Here is a 21,528-nt window from a genome sequence, read left to right as displayed (position 1 = left end):
ACTTTCAGATAGCTACGGCTGGAGGATTTTTGCTGTTTATTCTCTTTGGTTGGCTCACTAGTGAGGAGGGGAGATGCAGTGAAGTGCAGATGTAGTGCTGAGGGACATGGTTTAGTGATAACTTAGCAGTGCTAGGCTGTTGTGGTTTGAAGAACCCACAATAATTTATTGTCGTTTAGACAATTACTCTCTCACCCGATGACCCCTCCCCACCCAGGAAGGGGAATCAGGAAAAGCAAGGAAACCCAAGGGTTGAAATTTAAACAGATTAAATAGAATAAGACTAAATAATTAACAATAATAATACTAAAGAACCAATATGGATCCCAATACCAATATAAAAAATGCAAGGACTATACTGAGCCCATGCTGTCAGCAGGAAGCTGTGCACTCCCGGCAGGGGACAGCAAATGTCAGACACTGCGAGCGCTGCAGCTTCGGGAGGAAGGGAAGGGCTCAGGAGTCCAACACCAGGGCAAGAAGTTCTCAGGATCACAGCCATCAGGGGACAGAGAACTACTCAGCAAACTTTCAAATCTATTTTGCATGTGACATTCATGGTATGAAATAATCCTGTTGGCCAGCTGGGGTCAAGTGCCCAGATCTTGCTTCTCCTCATCCCCGCACCTGGTGAGCTCGAAAACACTGAGATCTTGGAACTCACTTAGCATGGATGGCTATAAAGTAAATATTTTCACAAATTCAATCATTAGAGTCTTCTAAAAGTGCAGTTTTCCCCAGCATTAGAAGAGACCTTATGGAAAAGTAAAATTACTGAAAGAGAAATTAATCCCGTGTTGCTCAAGCCAGGACATAGGCTAATGGTCGGACGTGATGCTCTCAAAGGTCTCTTCCAACCAAAACAATTCTATGATGGGAGGAAACAATGGGGCCATGATACTTTTGCTGCAAGCATTGGCAAGCTCCAGGTTGCTTTCTCATTAACCAGCCTAAGAGTTAGGGACTTAAATAATGAAAATATCAGGTGCGTCCAGCCTACAGTGCTGCTGGAGGTGCAAGCAGATAAATCCTGATGTAGAAAGACAGAAGGGGAATCCTGCCCACGGAATACGGCCTTTCATTTTGAACGCAGGCACTTTCACACAGTTTTATCAGGCACCAACACGTTCATCAGCTGGTGCGCTTTCGACAGATCTGACTACATGTTATTAATATGTGAATTGCTCTTCTCCCGGGTGGCTCCTCTAAATAATTTGTCTGCTATAATCAGACAGGCTTGCATTTATGTATATTACTCCTCTTTTCTAAGGGATCTCCAAAACGTGTGCTTAGTGATGTGCTTCTCTGTACAGGAAATGAGAGAACACTGCCACCTCATGGAAATCTTGATTTTATGCAAGAAACTGGAAAATAAGTACAGGCGACTTGGGAACTTTTTTTCTTCACAGAAAATATTTTCACTTTTGGGCAAGATGGCCAATCAGTGTTATGAACTATGTTGCATATTACTTATCTGAAGTCACATTTAGATGTTTTTGTCATAAATTGAACAGAATATCGCACATCATCTAAACCAGGTGGAATTCAGTACAGAAGTAAAATGGCCTGTTGTTGCTCCCCCACAGGTGATGAAGGGTCCATATTTTCAAATACTGATATACTGAAGTCCAAAAAGAGGATGGTTCACGGGGGCAAGCACCTTTGTTTCTAAAGAACAAGTAGCCTGGAAGAATATAAAAACCACAAAATGAAGGTGCGTTAATTGTAATCACCTCTGTATTCTCGTTCAAATTTTTCATGATTAAATACACTGAAAGCAGTTATACCAAGTCACCTGAAATCCTTTCCAAACCTTAGCTGAAGGTAAGCTGAAATGCCTTAGCTGTTATATTTTTGAGTATTTTAAAAATTGGATTTATGTACATTTCTCTGCCATATAGAATCATGGAATATCAGGTTGGAAGGGACCTCAAGGATCATCTGGTCCAATTTTTCTTGGCAAAAGCACGGTCTAGACAAGATGGCCCAGCACCCTGTCCAGCTGAATCTTAGAAGTGTCCGATGTTGGGGAACCCACCACTTCCCTGGGGAGATTATTCCAATGGCCAATTGTTCTTACTGCGAAACATTTTTCTCTTGTGTCCGTTTGGAAGAAAGAAGTTTAATTCTGAAAAATGAAATATGTTGACTTTGTTAGTTCCCAAATTTTATTTTTATCCATTAGATGTGGGTTTGTGAGCTCCTTTGCCTGACCTGAACGTTAATTTTAGTGCCAGGTAGCGCTACCCGCTGCCGTGCGGCTCCGCCCCGGCAGCGCCCTGCCGCTTTAAGAACCTCATTTGCATGTCCCCGCCCCTCCTCGGCAGGCCCCGCCCCGCTCTGAGCGCTGTACCGGGCGGCCGCCTCCACCAGGGGGCGCCCCCGCGCGGCGGCGGCCTCTCCTCCCGCCGCGCCCCCTCCCGCCCCGGCCCGTTGCGCCTGCGCGGTCGGCGGAGTCCTTGGAGCGGCGGCTGAGGGGCGCGGGCCGGCGGCGGGCCGGGGGTGGCGGACATGCAGCGCTGGGGACGCGTCTCCTGTGCGCTCGCTCGGGTACGGCGCCGGCGGGGGACGGCGGATGGGCGGGCAGGCGGTGGGAGCTGAGCCGCGCCGCCTTCGGGAGCTGGGGCCTGGGCTTTCCTCACGCCCCCCCCCGAGCCCTCGCCGGGAGAGGGTTTGAGGGCGGGCGGAGCCGGAGCAGGCGCCCTGGGGCGCGGCGGGCGGCCGCGGGGCTTGGCTGCTCTTCTCTGCTTTCGGGAAGGGGTGTCGCTCCTCGCCCGGCGCGGCCCTGGCTCGGCTGAGGGGACGCGGTGCGGCCTGGCCCCAGGCGGGCCTCACGCCGCCCCGGGAGCGGTGGGCTCGGGGTCTTGTCCTTGCTGCCACGCAGGTCGTTGGCTGTCGGCCCTCCCGGGAGCGGAGAGGGGTGTCCCGGCCCGCAGGAGGCTCCGGCCGGAGGGAGCGGCCGGGCGGGGGCGGATACCTTTGTGGCTGTGAAAACCGCCGGCTGTCAGAGGGTCTGTTCCCGCCTTTGGGGCAGCGTGCAGGGCTTCGGAAACGCTTCCAGAAGCATCCTCCACTCCAGTTACCGGACGGGCCCGTGAGGTGCCGGTGAGGTGCTCGTAGCAACTGTGCTGTCCCATTGCAATGGAAAAGTCGTGCCCTCCAGAACCACCTCTGAGATGTTGCCTGTTCACGGGAGGTGGGAGAAAGGGGTGGTTATGGAAGACTCTTCATAAATTCCTGTGGGTGGCTAATTTGTGTCATTAAGTGGTTTGAGAGCCCCGTGTGAAGGGCTGAAAGTTTGTATGGTTAGAGGCAGCCTTAGGCGATGTTGACGTGAAAACAGGTGTAATGATTGGCAGAGGTTGCAGAGCAGGTAAATGGCAGCGCGACTTCTATCTCTCCTTCCAGCCAGTGCCCTCTGAGTCCGCTTCAGTCATGTTGTTCCTGGTTTGGTTAACTGGTGACTATAACTGTGTGTTTGTCTGTGTGTGGTTAAAATGCTGATTTTTATTCAGGGGTAAACTTCAACTTTGAAAATTAAGGGGTTTTTTCCCTTTCTAGAGAAGCCATTTTGATCGAATTCATCATGGTCTCCAGGGAATTTGTGCAGTGTCGCAAAGGACCTATGCTGATCAAGGTAATTAATTGTGAAGAATTTCTTTTGACAAAAAAAAAAGCAACCCAAAAGACCCTCAAAAACCAAAGTGGTGCTTCAAACTCAGAAATCAGTCTTCTAGGTGATGGGAGAATCCATGTCAGCATGGAGATTTAGATGAAAAATAATGGCTTATTTGCCCTATTTGATGTCAAGCTAAAGCTATAAATAGAAGTTGAACTTTATATAACGTAAGAACAGCCATGGTAATTAATATTCCAAAGGAGGTTGTGGTTACGAGATATGACTTAGGTACAAAGTTCATAGCTTCTACTGCGTTCGTAATCAATAGAGGTTGCATGGATATCTATTTCAGCCATATTTTCTCCTTTATAAACTACTGATTTTATGGCATTCAGTAAGCATTTATCTTTTGCAGTAAACGTCAGTAGAAGCTATGTTGGAAGAATGTTATCCAGACTATCCAGACATCTTAAAGGACTTTAGCAGGATGGATGGGTCAGACAGAATTCAGTTGCCTCATTTCATTTTGCATTATTTTCCCTGCAAAATTTAAGACTATTGTTTTTATTACAGAATGAATACCTCCATACAACCTTTTCTTTTGTCCAGAAAGGTTCTCTTGGATGTGAGGTGTAATTTACTTATCTAAACCTAGTTTATTAAGTTGCATTATTCCTACTAGCCATTTTGTTTTTTTTAAAAAAATGTATTTTCAAACATGAATTACTTCAGAAATTATAAACTGTTATTCATGCAGTAAAATGTGAGTTACGGAAACAAAAATAACTCAAATGTGCTCTGTTTCAGTTGATGCTGATGTCACAGTTATCGGCTCTGGTCCTGGAGGTTATGTTGCTGCTATCAAAGCAGCTCAGCTTGGATTTAAGGTAAGATGAGACCACACTCAGGTAGCAGAGTATTCATCCAGATGAACTTGGAAGATGTTTGTGTGATACTGAAAAACTGAAATTCTTCTGTCACATCTTGGGGCATGAGATGCCGTTGCCATGTTGGTAATCTTTCTTTACCTTGCTTACCCAGATTATACAGAAGTTGAAATGGAGCCGTGAAGGTATTACTGTCTGTAGCCTTGCTGGGCTACTGGCAAAGCTGCTCAGGACAGCTTGCTTTTGGTTGGAAGTGATAATTGAGATGGGCTTATGCTCTTGTGGAAGAGAAGGTGGGAAATGAATGCTAGGAAGGAATGTTTCTCCCAACAAAGAAAAAGGGGGGTGCAGGAGCATTTGAGACAGTGACAGAAAGGCCACTGAAAAAATATTCTGAAGAACAGACTTAGGGACCTTAAAAGAACAAAAAACAATATTTAACTGATGTGGTTTTTGAATGTGAGTAGAGGAATTCCACTGCCATGTGAGAATTTTAGAGGTGAAAATATTTCTTTAGAAATACTATAGTATCTAATTTACTTTTATTTATGTTCATCTTTGTTCTGTTGTCTTTGTATGTCTTTTGAAAGCGACAACTTTTATCTGATGTATGCTAATGATGCGTCATTTAATTGGGTTTTGTGAGAGTTATATATGCGTAATGCATTTCAGATTTCTAAACTTATGAAAATACAGATTGTGACTTCAGAAGGATTTTTTTTACCTTTGTTCCTTAATATGAGACCAGCTTGCTCTCTTGGTACTATGTTATTCTTCTCTTAATTATTTTGAAATCTGAGAAGGTGGAGCTAGCAGCCTTGAGCGTGTTCCTGCTGGCTGGTATGTCCAGTGCTTCTGAATTATGACATTTGGACTTCATGACAGAAATGAGTTGATTAGACCTTCTGGTAAGATGAGTGGAGTTCCAGTGAAACGCTGGAACAAGGGCCCAGATAGCATGTAGTCTTCACCCTTGGATATTTTCAGAACTTGGCTGAACCGCCTGATAAATCTTTGATGTTGACTGTGTTTGGAGCAGGAGGTTTGACTAGTTGGCCTCCAGAGGAGGGCCCTTCAGCCTAAACTTTTCTGTAATTGAGTGTTACCCCTCATTATGCTCACAGCTGAGTTTCAGTGCTGTCTCTTTGGTTATCTTTCAGCCTTCTAATGTGTAACTCCACCAAAATACAAATGTTTGAGATTCCATTAAGAAGTTTTACATCTGCCTGTGATCTAGTGCCGATAATTGAGGTGTCTTTATCCATGCTTTTGAATTTTTTTTGGTCTTAATAAATACTCTTGCTTTTTGATGCATGTTTTTGCTGAGCTATTAGTACCTGAGAAAAAAGGTGCTAAGTGCTACAGGTTTTCACAGAATCACGGAATTGTGAGAGTTGGAAGGGACCTGTAGAGATCGTCTAGTCCAACTCCCCTGCTGAAGCAGGATTGCCTAGAGCACATTTCTCAGGACTGCATCAAGGCGGGTCTTGAAGACCTCCAGAGAAGGCGACTCCACGACCTCCCTGGGCAGCCTGTTCCAGTGCTCTGTCACCCTCACCGTAAAGAAGTTTCTCCTCATATTTGAATGGAACTTCCTATGTTCCAGCTTGAGCCCATTGCCCCTCGTCCTGTCACTGGGAACCACTGAAAAGAGTCCGGCTCCATCCTCCTTCAACCCACCCTTTTGATACATACAAGCGTTAATGAGGTCTCCCCTCAACCCTCTCTTCTCCAGGCTAAAGAGTTTTAATTGAGAGTGAAGCCTTCTGCCATGTAGGTTCATGATTGTTTAGTCTAAAGCTAGTTTTTCTGGCTATATGCACGCTTTTCTTGGAGCAATGCTGTGCTCATGTCCTTTGTATCTGTGATTAACAATAGGGCACCAAGTACAAGGAGGTTAAAAAGTGCCCTGGATTCTGCTTTTCATCATGGTAAAAAAAATAATTTTGTTATACTGCTTCACAGCTAGTTGGAGTGAGCGAAATACTTAGACGTTCTTGGCATGTCACCTGTAGCACTGAATAAACATGCAGAATGTTTATACTGTCCTTGAGGAACGTAGGCAGGTGTTTTTCTGAGAAGGGCAAAAAGACAGATTCTGTAGTGGCCCCATTCATGGAAGAACCTGAGTGTGCTCTACTGAACTACTGAACTCTTAAGCCTTCCCTGTCAGTGCTGCGTGTGCTAGCACAAGCATTAAGTCCTTGTATCACCACCACAGCATGCCATGTTATTGCCAACAGTGTTCTCTGGGCATTGGCTTTTCAGCAACTTTGGCCGTGTTGGTGAAGCTGATGTACAGTGGATGAGGCAGAATTGGGTAAAGGTAGGAGGAGTCTGGTGCTGAAAAGCAGCAATTTAGAGAAATGATGAAAGGCTTTCACTTCGGCAGTCACTTCTCAGCAGGTTGGAGCTCTTAGAGTATAAACCAAGGAACTATTATTTTGAACATGTGTGCACCTTGCAGAGAAGGAGATGCCAATTCTTTTGCTTCTATAAAAAAGGTTTATAGTACACTCTTCGCCTCCACAAGTGATCTGTTTTTACTTGAAACTTTGTCAGTTGCGTTTTTTCCTTTGCACACTTTGATGTTGGCAAGTTGATGAAAAGGAAATGAAATATTTTCCATCCCTGTTGGTAATGACTTTATTTTTGCTTGGCTTTGCTTTACTTGATTTTTATTCTTTCTTTCTTTATAGATCTTGGCACAACTTTATAGCAAAGGGTCTTGCAGGATAGCACATCTAGAGAGGGAAATGTTTATGGTTTGGGGCTTTTGTTTTCTTTAAAAGATTTCTTCATGTGATTGTAACATGTATTGGTTTATTTGTCTGTTGTTTGCTTGTGATCAATTGTTTTCAGGAATCTTTTACGTGGTTCACATTTTTTGCTTTTTGCAGGTTTGTTTTTTTTTTAATTGCAAGGGGAATATCTTTCAGAGAACTGAGTGTTGTATTTAAGTGAGGTATCTTTGGATTTTTGAAGCAGAAGAGCAGCATTTAAACTTGCATGAAAGTATAAATGGTGCACTGGTTAATGTGGCACTATTCTGGTAGAGAATTTTGTTGCAAGAGCCATTTTGTGGTTTTTAAGTTAGGGAAGAAAGTGAGGGAGGGGAAATCTGAGCCACAAAATAAATCTAGGTATGAAATTAACAAGGCACTTACAGGAAGAGCTATTAGGTAAATGCCTGGTCTTTGTCATCAATTCTAACTTGTCAGATACCCTGTAAAGAAATGATGGCATAGTATGGCTAAAAAGTTCTTTTTTCCCCGCTTCTTCCCCAGACTGTCTGTGTAGAAAAAAATGAAACCTTAGGTGGAACCTGTTTGAATGTTGGATGTATTCCGTCCAAGGTAAGTGTACATAGTTTGTCATAACTTCATTAAAAACAACAGATATTATGTGTGTCACTTGATAAACTCCTCCTTAAGTCTTTTTCGAAGACTGATGTACTTTAAAAATTGAAATTGCCATCCAAATAAGCTGAAGATCCAAGTAAATAACACAAAGGGTTAAAATGTTATTTGCTCAGGAGAAGTGTTTTGTTTGCAAACTCTCTGTGGGCTTTCCCAAATGAAAGAATGGAAGAGAATGAAAACCAGAGGTGCATAAAGATATATCTGATGAGCTGTTGAGTCTGTGTTGTAACCAGTGACTGAGTACAGTGATAACTGTTTCAGATGGTTGTATCTCTTGTAGTCTACCGTGTGAAGTTCTTGATCCTCTCATATCAGTTTGTTCAAAATAAACCTGCAGTTTTGTCCAAGATGATGTTAAAGGAATGTGGAACTGTGTCACTAGGGGTAGAGAAAGTAAATCTAAATTAAAGGCAGAGGGGTACCCCCGAAAAATCGTGAACTCTGGTTTTGGTTGGATGCGCCGTGCTCTGAAGAGAGCTGTCTCTCTCCATTGACTGTAGAAAGAGCCTAGTTGATTAATTCTCTAAATATTAGTCTAAGCTAAAATAGTATTTTCAGCAGCCCCAAAGGATGGCCTGGAGAGTGGGGCCAGTAGCGCTCGTGGGGAGCAGTGCAGGTGGGGAGAGAAAAGGGAGAGTCCAAGGCAAGCACTCTGACAGAAAGGAGAAGTAAAAAGAAGTTGAGAAGAACCTAATACTTGATGTTACCAGCCCAGTTTCAAGTAACTTCATAACTAGGGCTTGTAAGAACAATGATATTCCTAGATAGCCTTATTAGTCTAATTTACTCTATCTAGCGGGGTGCTAATGAGCCTGCCTCATTAGCACCCGGCAGGTGAAGGAAGACACTGGTAATGTCAGGTTTGTAATGGCTGTAGTAACAGACATAATTTTCATACCAAGATCCCTCCTAACTATATTGCTGTTTTTAATCTGTCTGCTCAGAAAGGTTCCGTTAGCATGGTAGGAGAAAATACAGTGTAAATACAAAGTTTTAAAAACTATATATTTTCCTAAACATTTATGAATAGTTCTAATGAAGTTCAGAATATCATAATATATGGAGGAAAAACTAAAAAATGAGGTGTAGATCAACAATGTTACTTTAAAAGTGTTGAACTTTGCTAGGATCTATTAAACTAACTTTTGTTCTTGAGTCTTTTTTTTTTTTTTTTTTTTTTACTCCTTTTGAAGTTATTAAGAAAATACATCTGAACCCAGGGCTAAACTTGGATGCTATGCAGAATTTTTTTTTAATAGCAATAAATTTCTTAAGAAGTGGATACATAGGCTGCATACACTGAGGCAATAACAATCTATTTGAAAATTCCTTTCCAAAAAGCCACCCAAAATAATACATTGGGCATGGAATTTTTTTCTTTTTGAATTACTAAAGTCTGAAGTGGTGGCTCTGTCTTCAGTGATGTTGGATGTTACAGATTCAGGGTTGTGACAGTTACATGAAATGCACAAATTGATTTTAAAGAGTGAGAGTTGATAAGACTTATTAATAAAAATTGAATTATCTTATTCTGACAGTATTAGTTTAACTCAAGCGTGGGTATATAAGGCAGGTATTTCAAAAGGTGCTTTGAGTGTTTTACTGTGCCTGCTTTCACTCTACTCAGACTTGTGCTGTTGTCCTTCTTGAAAAGATACCATGTTTGAGATGGCTATGGCGGAAGACACCATTTTTCTTACCAAGATCCCTTCCTGTTGCTACTTCTAATAGAAATACAGTTCTAGAGGTTCTGCATTTCAAGCTGCTGATTTATAAACATCATCATAAAAACTATTCTAACTTTAATTTTGAATTCTGAATGTTCAGTGACCTGAGCTAGGTCTAAGCCATCTAGCTTCAGCTCGAGCACCTATGTGGTTGTGTGACTTTAGCACAACTACTCAACTACAAAATTTAACTCAAGTTTGTGTACATGGGCTAGAATTTTAACAGAGATTTCAGTATAGACTTCCCTCATCTGGTTTTTCTGTATCCTCTTTTCATTGATAAGTAGTCTGAGAGAAATAAGGAAATTCTCCTGTAAGTCAGAATCATCTTTCTTTCATCTACGTAAAGTCTATTTTTATTTTTTTAATCCTCGCAGTTTATCTGGTGAAAAGAGCAAAAAGGATAGGTGTGAATTTAACTTTTTTTATTTTTATGTTAAATATGTAACTTCATAAAACGTGTCACTACAAGCTGCTGAGTACAGTTTCTGTTTGAAATACGCCTTTTGAAATATGTAGATATCGGACTTTTTTCATAGTGAGACTGTTTTGCAAATAACATCAGATTTTTTTTTTTTCCTGGTAATATAATTTCAATCATGAATGTATGTCCCAGTTCACGTTTCTGTGTGTCTCTTTTAGGCCTTGCTGAACAACTCGCATCTGTATCACTTGGCCCATGGAAAAGATTTCGCTAATAGAGGAATCGAAAGTGAGTGTGAAGAGCAGCTTGTTAAGTGCCTGTTAGCATAAATGATTTCCATCCGCAAGCAAATTTAATCATTCAAATCTGACTACTGTATATTTTTGGTCATAAAACTTTTTCAACTTACCTGTCAGTTGGAGGGTTAGGGAGATGTGTCTACTCCTTGAACCCTGAGTCATGGCTAGATAAGTTATATTTGAAAAGCGTAATACTGCTTTTTAGCATAGCAGTTGTTGAATGTAGCCTTTACTGTTTAGTAGGGCCATTCAAGACATCTTACTGTGTCAGAGCTGTTAATTAACCGCTTTGAATAAATAAAATAAATTTTAAATAAAAACACTACAATGTTTGATAGAAGGTTTTTTTCTAACCTTAGTTACAGGAATCCGTTTGAATCTAGAGAAGATGATGGAACAGAAGAGTGGTGCAGTGAAGGCCTTAACAGGTGGAATTGCTCATTTATTTAAACAAAACAAGGTTAGTTTGGATTATATACTGAGGTATGTCCATGATTTTTTTTCTGATCTGAATTTCTTGTCTTTTAGATTTTCACGTTCTTGCCACGTAAATTAATTTGAGTGACTGACTCAGCAAGGGCAGAATTTGAATGCTTCTCTTCTAGGAAATTTTTAAATGAGCAGTTCCTTTGTTCTTAATTTACTTAATAGTATACAATTACTTTGTGATTTGTACTAGATGGTGATGCAAAGGTACATGTTAGCAGCTTCTCTAAAGCATTAGTGACATTCAGGTTAAATGCAGAGTAACTTCCATAAGTAATTTGAATCTGAATTTACTGTGTTCTGATTACTAAAGGTTGTACACGTACCTGGGTTTGGAAAAATAACTGGCAAAAACCAAGTCACTGCAACCAAAAACGATGGCAGCACACAAGTTATCAATACAAAGAACATACTTATAGCCACAGGCTCTGAAGTTGCTCCCTTCCCTGGAATTACTGTATGTATTTGAAATCTTAATGGTATTGTTTTTCAATGTGTAATACCCACACAGTTTAATGTGTAATAATTTTTTGCATCTGATTGTATTTCAAACGTCGATGTGTCTTATATATAATGTAAAAAAAGAGATTGTAAACTTCCCTTTGTGGATTTCTTTGTCATCAGATTGATGAAGATAATATTGTGTCATCCACTGGTGCGCTGTCACTGAAAAAAGTTCCTGAAAAGATGGTTGTCATTGGTGCAGGAGTCATTGGTGTGGAACTGGTGAGAGGATATTTAAAGCACTTGGTCTTTAATTTATATGGGAACAGGGTGTTATTTTTTTTTGTGTTATATTTGATTGTGCTGCTGTGATTTAACAGATGTTTGGTTGAGGGAGCTGTAATGAAGCTATTCGGACTTCATAGCCTGCCAGCTCCCTTTTCTACCAGAAAAGCTGGGATAATTGTTTGTAGGATCAGTACTCCTGCAGCTGGTTAGCTAAGCAGAGAAATGAGAGAGGAATGTACAGGGCCTCATACAGGGATTTTTTTTTGTTGTTGTTGTTAACTTTCACTGAGATTTGTACCTGCTCTCTATATAAATGAGAGAACTTGCTTTTTTAAAGGAAGTTCATTTCAAGCCAGGATAAATTGTTGTGCATAGCAGTTAATACCAAGAAATTTGTATGTGATATGACTGCACGCATTCTATCTAACAACCAAAGGAGTGGAAACTTTGTAGTTCATCTTGGTCTGAGTCCTTTTGCCTCATACCTGTGTGGTTCAAGAAGAATGTATGTTTGTTGGTCTTGCAAATGCTTGCAAATTCACCCATCTGCTTAGTGCAGCTCAGCCTGCTGGCAATTAAGCAGGGAAAGTGTAAGCACAGTGAAATACTGTGTTGGGTGGATGTGGGTAACTTGAGCATGTGTATGGGTTTTGTTGGTGAAGCTGATTGTAGTGGTTATAAATACATATAGAAGCCACAGTGGTTCCATTTTATTGCATAAAATTTCCGTAATGTGATATTATTTTAGTATAATTGGTAGTCCTATTAGAACACCGCGAACAGTTTCCTTTGGATTTTCTGAGCTACACTCAGATTCTTTAATTTTTAATTTTTCTATATCTATAGCCTAAAATATACCTAATTTATACTTAATTATTTTGTTAGTTATTTGTTTAAAAGATAATTTTGTGAATTCAGTCACTGAAGTTTTGGGTATGCAGACAAGCAGTGATAAATTTTTTATTTTTTTTTTTTTTGTGGAAAGGATGGGACAGATAGTGGACATGTCTTATCCTACACTGTAATGTTTGTAAAAGCCGATCGTTTTGCTCTTACATGTTGTCCTGCTTTTCAAAATTTTACAATCAAAGTGATAAGTATTACAGTAAAGAAATCTGAAGTTTTCCTTTCAAAAACTTACACGTGTTGTTGTGACTGCAGGGTTCAGTTTGGCAGCGCCTCGGTGCGGATGTGACAGCTGTTGAGTTCATGGGCCATGTTGGTGGAATGGGAATTGACATGGAGATCTCTAAAAACTTCCAACGTATTCTTCAGAAGCAGGGACTGAAGTTTAAACTGAACACCAAAGTTACCGGTGCTACCAAGAAACCAGATGGAAAAATTGATGTAGCGTGAGTATTTAACATAAAACTAAAGAAAATATTTTTCCTGTATTCTAACTTACAGAATTCATAATTTTGGGTTTATTGAGTCCTAGATTGCTTATACAGGAGAGGTTCCATTGACTTGAGTTGAAGGTGTGCTAGTATAAAACCGGTGTTGTTTTAGTGAGATCACTAATCAAAGCAGAACTCTAAATCATTCTTTTCATGGAAGATCTTTACTTTTGGTATAATTAACATAAATATCATGATTGTTCATACAGTCATTTTCACACCATTAATTTTTGGCTGCTTACTGGAGGGGTTATATTGTCCATACCTCCCTTGTCTCTAAATAAGCGTGGCAGAGATTTGACTGCTTTTGAGTAGAAATAAATGAAACTACCCCAGGGTGTCTTCTAGTGGCCATAGTTAAGCCCTTTGAAGACTTATAGGTGAAGAGCTAATATAGAAACGTAGAAAGCAAGTTTGCTTTGTAAAAGTCCATACATATGCACTACTTCTGTTGTTTTTCTTGTTAGTGTGTTCTCTCTGCAGTCTGGTTGCATAAACTGTAGTTTGAGTTTTAAGATGCTTAATGTTACTTAACAAAAGTAAGCTTAAATGTTGGGATTTTTTTTCCGCTGGAATCTTAATATGGAGTCTTGTATTTGCTGTATTGCCATACCTCAGTATAGTTTGTCCTTCATCATTGTAAAAGTCCTAGATTTGGGCTTCTTTACATACTGCACTGATGCTGATTGTGTCTCTCATGTAGTCTGTTCTTACGTTTAGAGTTTCATTTTATCTCAGGAATATGCTTTTGAAACACATTTCCTATTTATCCTCACTTACCGTGCTTTGGTTCTTGCGCTCTCAGAGCACAGGAACTCAGCTTGTTCTGGGTGCAGTTAAACACAAAGATGCACTTGAGGGACGCACATGATGCAGGGCAGCTGCTAATGAGTGTTTGGGCCAGAAGAAAGCTTGCTCAGAATCCATGGCCCTACCCCCCCCCAAAATATACATAGTTTAGATGTCGAATACTGAGCACCAGTTATTTGGCTGTACAGATTTGATTGTATCAGGTCATGCTACTTGCTAGTGGATATTTGTCCCAAATTTCTGTGTCTAAGAGTTGTTAACAAATGTAATAGGAGTTACTGTCCCTTCCTCCCTCTTCTACTCCTCAACTTTTGTAAGGAAGGAGCGTGGGGCAGTTGAATCAAGTGTTTTGGATGCCAGATGCAGCCAGTAGGTCACTGTCAGGATCATATTGGTTACTAGTCAGAGAAATACAACACTGAAGATTTACAGCTTAGTGGTTTTGCTATTTATTTTTCTATAGTGTTGAAGCTGCTTCTGGTGGCAAGGCGGAAGTAATAACTTGTGATGTGCTCCTGGTTTGCATTGGTAGACGTCCTTTTACAAAAAATCTAGGTCTTGAAGATATTGGAATTGAACTTGATAAGAGGGGGAGAATCCCAGTCAATAACAGATTCCAAACCAAAATTCCAAAGTAAGTAATACTACATAATATTTTTTTTAAAGCAGAACTCTTATTTTTAAAGTTTAACCTACTAAACCACTCTCTCAATTTTTAGAATATAGTTTTCTTTTCTGTAACAAACTCATAATTTCTCATTATTTCAGGAACTAAAGATTTTTAGTCAACCTTTGAAGCTTTGTAATTTAAAAGTTCCTGTGTGTATTTCCTATCACTAGTAGTTCTTGAAGTGTGGTCATTCTGTGGAAGCTGCTGTGGAAATACTTTGTATTTCTTTTGAAATTTAATACTTTAAAGAGTTTTCAGTAACATGTTTTAAGCTGACTGTTATATAAGGTAGCCTAGGTGTGCTAGGATGTTTTTAAACGGTGTCTTATTCTGTCTCATTGGTCTGATAGCATCTATGCTATTGGTGATGTAGTTGCTGGACCGATGCTGGCCCACAAGGCTGAGGATGAAGGCATTCTCTGTGTAGAAGGGATGGCTGGGGGAGCAGTTCACATCGACTACAACTGCGTACCCTCTGTGATATACACTCACCCTGAAGTGGCCTGGGTTGGCAAATCAGAAGAACAGCTGAAGGAAGAGGTACTGTTTGTTTTCTTCTCACACAAAACTGTTTTCCACCTGGGGCGTGGTTTCATTGCTTAGTAGTTTATCCAGCTATTTGGTCCAGGAGAATTTCTGCATATGAGTTTATTTCTTAGGGTGTATGATTGAATGATTCCCTCCTGCATGCCACTCTCTCGAGGATGACAGTTCTCTTCTGTGAATGACTTCTATATTTTTTCATTTGCTAATCTTCTAATATCCCCTTATATCCCTTTTGGTGGTTGTTCTTATGCATTGCTCTGTATGTCTTAGGATTTTTTTGTTTTTGTATTCTGGTCTTGTACTTACCAAATTGTTTCTGTGGTTACATTGTTCTTGTTGGTCACTCACTGAGTAACATGTACTTGTTTTGTAGGGTGTAGAATACAAAATTGGGAAATTTCCGTTTGCTGCGAACAGTAGAGCAAAGACAAATGCCGACACAGATGGCATGGTGAAAATACTTAGTCAAAAATCAACAGACAGGATGTTGGGCGCTCACATTTTAGGCGCAGTAAGTATTGTAAATTGTGCTGCTCTCTGGCCTTTGTAAGGGGCTTTCATTCGTGTTGCACAGTTGCAAAGTAGTTGTCAAGTTAAGAGTAAGTCCTTGTAAGAAGAGGGAAGATTTGAGTCACTTTTATTTCCTGTTCTCTTCTGCAGCCCTGCCTTCTTCCCTGTTTTCCGTTACTTTGGTCTTAGACCCAGCATTTTCTTTTTTTTCCCAAGAATTACTAGGGTTAATTGGTTTCTCTGACCAGTTGTTGGGTGTTTGTGTTTTGATTTTTTGGGGGTTTGATTTTGTTTTGTTTTGGTGTTGGTTTTTTTTTTTTTTTGAATGAATATTGCCAAATACTCAAGAGAACAGCAGAAGTTGTTGACTCAAGTTCTGGAAGTTGAGGGAGCTGAACAGACCAGGGCTCTTTCATTGGTGTGTTCTTTCCCTCCACCCCCCCCACCCCTGCCTTTGTGACTGTCAGACTCCAGCAGAGTTGGTAGCCTCATGCTGCGGTCACCAAATCTGGGGGCAGTAACTTAAGGAACTTTAAGAATCCTTTGCAAAGATCAGAAATCAGAAAATTCTATTTTGGAAATGTATCATTTTCCCCTGTCCCACACAGTCCGAGGTTAGACCCTAATCTCTCTCTCTGTTTTGTTTATCTTAACTTTAAGTAATCTTTTTCTCTTTTTTTTCATAAAGATATATGCAAAACCACTGCCATGCATCTTGTGTGCTACTTTCTTTAAAAGAAACACTTAAAACTGCTCTCCATTTTCCTTGAAAGGAAATTTTATTCCTATGGATGGATATACTATCAACACCAGTGGATAGGCTTTTTGTTTCTGAATCTAATTCTCATAATTTCTGATAGCAATACATAATCAAATGTTATGCTCGTTATTTTTTTCTCACAATGCCAGTCATTTAAAAATCAACATACTTTAAAGGAAGCACAAATGAGGTTTATTGGTGTCAGACAGACTCATTTTCTTCAGTGGGAAAAGGCTGGGGGAAAATGTTATGATTGTGGAGCTGAATGCTAAAAATGTGACAGCAGATGTCACTGTTTTCAACTCCTCAAAGAAATGTTTTCTGAGTAAATAGGTATAAATTCAACTCACAGTAATAAAAATGAGGGTGCAGATGTAGTAAAATACTTTTGTTTATCTAGTTATCTATTTAACTTCCCAGGAAGCCACTGGAATTTGGGAGGTTTCAGCAGCGATCATGTACACTGTAGCTTTGATGAGAATGTGGGCATTATCTGACCGGTATCTTCCGGTGGGAAAATGGCCCGGATTTTGCACAACTCTCAGTAATGAGAGAAAAAAATACTCTCATTAAGAATTATGTTTAGATTTGCGCTAGGGTTGAGCGCAGTCACCAAATAGATTAAGTACTTAATGTTTTGTACTAGAACACAGCTGAAGTGCTAGTTATAATCAACTTCTTTTTTAGCAAAAGATGCTTATTAATAAGCTGTTAGTGATTCAGGGGAACATGGGCAACTGCATGAAGATTTGTGCTAATTACAAATACCATTAAATTACAGGGTGCTGGCGAAATGGTTAATGAAGCTGCCCTTGCTATGGAATACGGAGCATCATGTGAGGATGTAGCCAGAGTTTGCCATGCACACCCAGTAAGTTTTTTGTAAACAGCCTGTTGAACACCAGTGCTACACAGACATGCTGTAATCACATGTAAACGCTAATGACTTGTACCTTTTTTGTGCTTGCTCTCTGCAGACAGTGTCAGAAGCCTTCAGGGAAGCAAACCTAGCAGCATCTTTTGGCAAAGCTATCAACTTCTAAAATAAAAGAGCAGATCTTTGTACGTGTATAGTACATCTCTGAAAATGGACGGTGGGCCCTTGTGGAAGGCTGAGTCTGAGGATTTTAGGACTGCGTGAAACGAATCTCTTCATTTTAAACATCAAATATTTAAACAAGTAGAGTTTGGAACAAGTGGAATTATCCAGTCTGTCTCTGTAAATTGAATACTTAAAATTACATGTTTATTTACATGATGAATGTTTCAGAAAAACAGCCTGACAGAATTCTTCTCTCTTTCAAAACCAAACATTTTGCTGCTGCATGAGATTACCAGGTGTGCTGGTCAAAACCCCAAATAAGTGTCCAGCACACCTGGTGTTTTCTTATTTGAGGTAGTGATAGACTAAGCCTGTTGAATGCTGGCACTTATAATGCCGCTGGCACTTAAAATGCCACTGTCACTTCCGCACAAAAAGGTGTTTCCTTCTGAAGGGATTAACTTTAGTATTTAACCTACTTCTTACATACAAGTACCAACATTTGTTTTGACCTAGTAGTGTTAGGGTGTTGGGAGAAGAGGGGCTCGTATAGATCCATTAAAACGATACTGACTTTTTAAAGAGAAAAATACTCTTGTGTGTGTGTGTGATTCTCCACACATCATGTTTTCATATTGAAAACTCATCAGGGGAAAAATTGAGTGCTGATGGAGAAATGAAAGATTGAAGAAAAATTTATCTTACCGCTACTTAATCTCTTCTGTTTTTAAAGCTTCCATGTCCAACTCTCTTAAACTTGAAATGCTGAAGTGAAGCAGCACTTGCTGTTAAGTGTTATGACATAAGGGTTATCCTGCACCTTCCACACACAAGGGCTGCGGTGTCAGCTCTCCACACAATTAAGACGTACATTCTTTTTCTGTTTTCTATTCTGTGCTCTCTTTCTGTCTCTTCTGTAGCAAGAGAGCTTAATAAATATTTAACATGGCTGGAGGGTCGTCTTGGATTTTGTTTGCTGGTTGGCCCTGTTACTCCTCATTGAATACGTGAAGAAACAAACAAATGGCATCTTTGGAGTAGCCCTGTTATGTGTAGCGAATGTGCCTGGTCCCAGTAGCTCATTTTAACTTTTCTTTCGCAGGCTGCCATTAATCTCTTTTTTTTTTTTTTTTTTTTTTTTTTTGGTAAGCTCTTCTGCCTTGAAGAAAATCTCAAGAACCTCCTCAATACCTGCTGTTATTGTGTGTGTCCTTTTTCATGATGCCAGTGGCATGATAGATGAGAGAGGTGCATCCAGAAAGCAGTGCAAAAGCTGCTTGGGTTTGTGTATGTACAAGACAGTTGTATCCTGCTGCCTTTCTTTACAGCTTCTTAGGAAGTATTGATCCAGTGTCCGTACCGAGTGATGGAAATGGATGCCAATGTTACCATTTTATTAAGATGCCTGTTAATCAACAAACACCAGTGATACTGTTCTTCGTTTTATTTTATTTTGTTGGGTTTTTTTTGTTTTTTTTTAACTCTTCTTTTAATTGTAGACTGGGTTAAACCACAGCAGCTCATTAAAGTTATCACCAGGCTGTGAGATTGACCCAGTGTATCTGTGAATTGGAGTAAGCGAATTAATACGGATCTGCTTTCAGGTGTTGGTAGGAAGTTGCTGAAGGGAAAGCAAAGGTGAGACAATAGTGAGGGAATTAAAACTTGATTCTTCCAATCTAGACATTTTGGAATCACTTCTACCTGTTGCAGGTAAATGCTATTAAATGTTATCTTGTGCTTTGCAAGTTCTTCCTAGAAGCCCTGCTCTTTCTGGAGCAGTTCTGTTTCCGCTCCCTCCACCTCCTGCAATATTTGGGGCAGTTTTACAGCAGTTCAGCCTTGAGATTCATCAGTTACAAATTCTCATCTCTTGTTTTGTTCATGTTCAATGAAGTTTGGAATGTCAGGGAAGCTTTAATCAAGAATACTACTAAAATTATACTGGAAACTGTAGTGTCCCTGACATTTGAAAATAAAATTCAAGGCCTTAAGATTGTTACTATATTGTTATTTTCTTGCTGACATTCCTATTCTAGTTAAGCGTACAAAGAGTGTTTGTGAAGTTAAAAGTAAGACGAGCTCCTGAGCCGCTTGTCAGTGCTCTGATGGCAGTTAAGTCTGAACGTTGCTAGGTTTGCAGATTGTACTTAAGTACACTGGCAGTGAAGAGGTGTTCGATGCTGGTATGGTCATCAGTTCCTGGATGGATTTTTTTGCTCTAGCATTTGTAACCTATGGAGTTTAAGGCTAATTATTTCTTTAAACCTACTGCTCTGCAGTTTGCTTGGGTAGCGATAGATTCTGCCACAGCTGTCCTGACCAACTTCTGCTGATGTTAGTGAAGGTTAGGTAAGGTGCTGGTTCAAGTATGTACACAGATGTATTCCTCAGTCAGGGTTTGCAATCAGGATGTACAAATGCATGTTTTGGATGCTAATTTGTGTAGCTGATGAATCCTGTAAATCAGTTTGTGCCGTACAATACAATGGAAGGTGCACTGTTCTACGTAACTTTGAGCTGCAGTACGGTGAGCTGGGTGTTACTCTTGCGCTTTGGAAAGAGTCATGTTGGTGTTTTGTTGAGCGCAAGCTGTTGGGGGAGAGCAAGGTCTGTGTGCAGCTCCTTAACCTGTTTGCATTCAGTCCTCTGTGAACTTTCGCAGTTCTTTTCCAGAGAGGCTCGATCCTCCAAGCTTGGTTTATCACCTGAATTCAGTGCTTGAAATGTAAACCGCACTCACCCCTTCAGTGCTGACCTCTGCTTCCACTTCACACAGCAAGTGTTTCATCATCAGTGACATGAAACTAGCGTTAAACCTAAATGAGTATCAGGCAGAGGGTAAACAATCCTTTGTGAGTTCTGCTGCAGGGTGGGTGCTAGCTGACCACACAAGGATGGGATTTCTGCAATCCCTTGTCATTTTGTTCTGAGTGACCATCCTCTTTTCATGGTAATTGGAGCCCTTATTTAGAATTACACTGTTGGAGCCAAGACTTTATCAGACCTCTAACCAGTTTAAAACCAAGACTTGTTAAAGGTTTAATTGATTTACTATTTCAGCTACCGAAAATAGGAAGAATGTTAGTGAGTCATACAAGGTACATACAGTGATACAAAAGTACTGTTTATTTTCAACATCAAAAAGTTACTTGTCTTTGGTTCTGTGACTTGAAAGTCAATATAAAACCTGTTCACTTCATCAGGTCTTAGTGTAATGTCAAAAAGAACTAGTGTAATACTTGTAACATCCATCCTGAACGCAAGCACTTCCTGCTCCCGTTTATAAGCACGTGCTATAAACAGCAACCTTCTGGCTGATTGTCTGTAAGAGGGAGCGAACGGTCTCTTCCAGCTCCACCAACTGCTTGGCTTTATCTTCCAGAACTTTTTGATTGTTTTCGTATGTATTTTCCAAGTCTGTCATCAAAGAAAAGGGAAAACCAGCTTAATTAGGGGTGTTATAATGCAGTAAAATGTAAATCATTATTGTTACAGATAAGCTACTAGTCAAATTTAATTTTATTGTGGAAGAGAATCTGATTAAAAAAAAAAAAGGTTGGAATGGCACCTTTTTGTGTCCTTAACAGGGGTGTGTATAAAGCAAGAAGGAAGTAATTTGCTGAAGTGGAAATCTAAAAGTACACTTTGGTTCATGTTGAAAATAATGGTCATTCTCTGCTGTGTGGTGGCTTTCACAGAAATGTTTTGGCTTGTTATGGTTAAGACTATTGAGGGAGTTTTGCAACTCCGCAGGAGCAGCTGAGGGGAAGAACAAGTTCCTGGCCTGGCAAGAACAGAAGGAAAAGTTTGCTCCCTCCCTGGTAGTTAGGGGCAGATTGCCCCTCCAGCTTGAATCAACTTTAATTGCCAAGGGGAAATGGTACATTAATCTGTGAACTGGAACTGACATATCTCGATTATCTTTTGTTTTAATAGCTTTCTGGCGTGGGAGGGGTATTGTTTGAAGGTGGGGGCCTTGCTTGAAGGGGTTAGTCCTCCTCCTAAGCACGGCAGCCGTGTTCCTTCCCCGCAGGGTCCCCTGTGTTCTTCCCTACACGTAGCACCTTCAGGTACAGGTGCTGTACCAGAAACTTGTGTCTCACTCTAAGTTTCAGCTTTTTTATAGAAATCTTTGATTCAAAAGACTGTGTTGACTCCATAAGAATAAGGAAAGCAGATCAGACCTCGGTAACA

The 21,528-nt window shown here is 40.3% G+C and overlaps 2 protein-coding genes across 4 annotated transcripts in view; one reads left to right on the top strand and one right to left on the bottom strand.

Moving 5' to 3' along the window:
* Positions 1 to 2,427: 2,427 nt before the first annotated feature.
* DLD (dihydrolipoamide dehydrogenase) lies at positions 2,428 to 19,332 on the top strand. 3 transcript variants are annotated; one of them, XM_074144625.1, is made up of 14 exons: positions 2,428 to 2,550; positions 3,562 to 3,637; positions 4,427 to 4,506; positions 7,794 to 7,862; positions 10,298 to 10,367; positions 10,738 to 10,838; positions 11,178 to 11,321; positions 11,489 to 11,590; positions 12,758 to 12,948; positions 14,267 to 14,437; positions 14,824 to 15,013; positions 15,393 to 15,530; positions 17,071 to 17,160; positions 17,267 to 19,332. In XM_074144625.1, the coding sequence occupies exons 1-14, from the start codon at positions 2,512 to 2,514 to the stop codon at positions 17,330 to 17,332; spliced, it is 1,527 nt and encodes a 508-aa protein (XP_074000726.1). In that variant the 5' UTR covers positions 2,428 to 2,511; the 3' UTR covers positions 17,333 to 19,332. The 3 variants fall into 3 exon arrangements, with proteins under 3 accessions (XP_074000726.1, XP_074000728.1, XP_074000727.1); XM_074144627.1 differs by lacking the exon at positions 11,178 to 11,321 and having other exon boundaries at positions 2,462 to 2,550; positions 17,267 to 19,322; XM_074144626.1 differs by lacking the exon at positions 7,794 to 7,862 and having other exon boundaries at positions 2,512 to 2,550; positions 17,267 to 19,322.
* LAMB1 (laminin subunit beta 1) overlaps positions 18,955 to 21,528 on the bottom strand; it is a 49,276-nt gene continuing 46,702 nt past the window's right edge. Inside the window, exon 33 of the mRNA XM_074144624.1 lies at positions 18,955 to 20,751. Within this exon, the coding sequence (XP_074000725.1) occupies positions 20,615 to 20,751 (137 nt within the window). The 3' untranslated portion in view covers positions 18,955 to 20,614. The remainder of the gene's footprint in view (positions 20,752 to 21,528) is intronic.

Source organism: Numenius arquata, chromosome 2, assembly GCF_964106895.1.
Source record: "Numenius arquata chromosome 2, bNumArq3.hap1.1, whole genome shotgun sequence".
Lineage (NCBI taxonomy): Eukaryota > Metazoa > Chordata > Aves > Charadriiformes > Scolopacidae > Numenius > Numenius arquata.
This window is presented reverse-complemented; position numbering and strand designations above follow the sequence as displayed.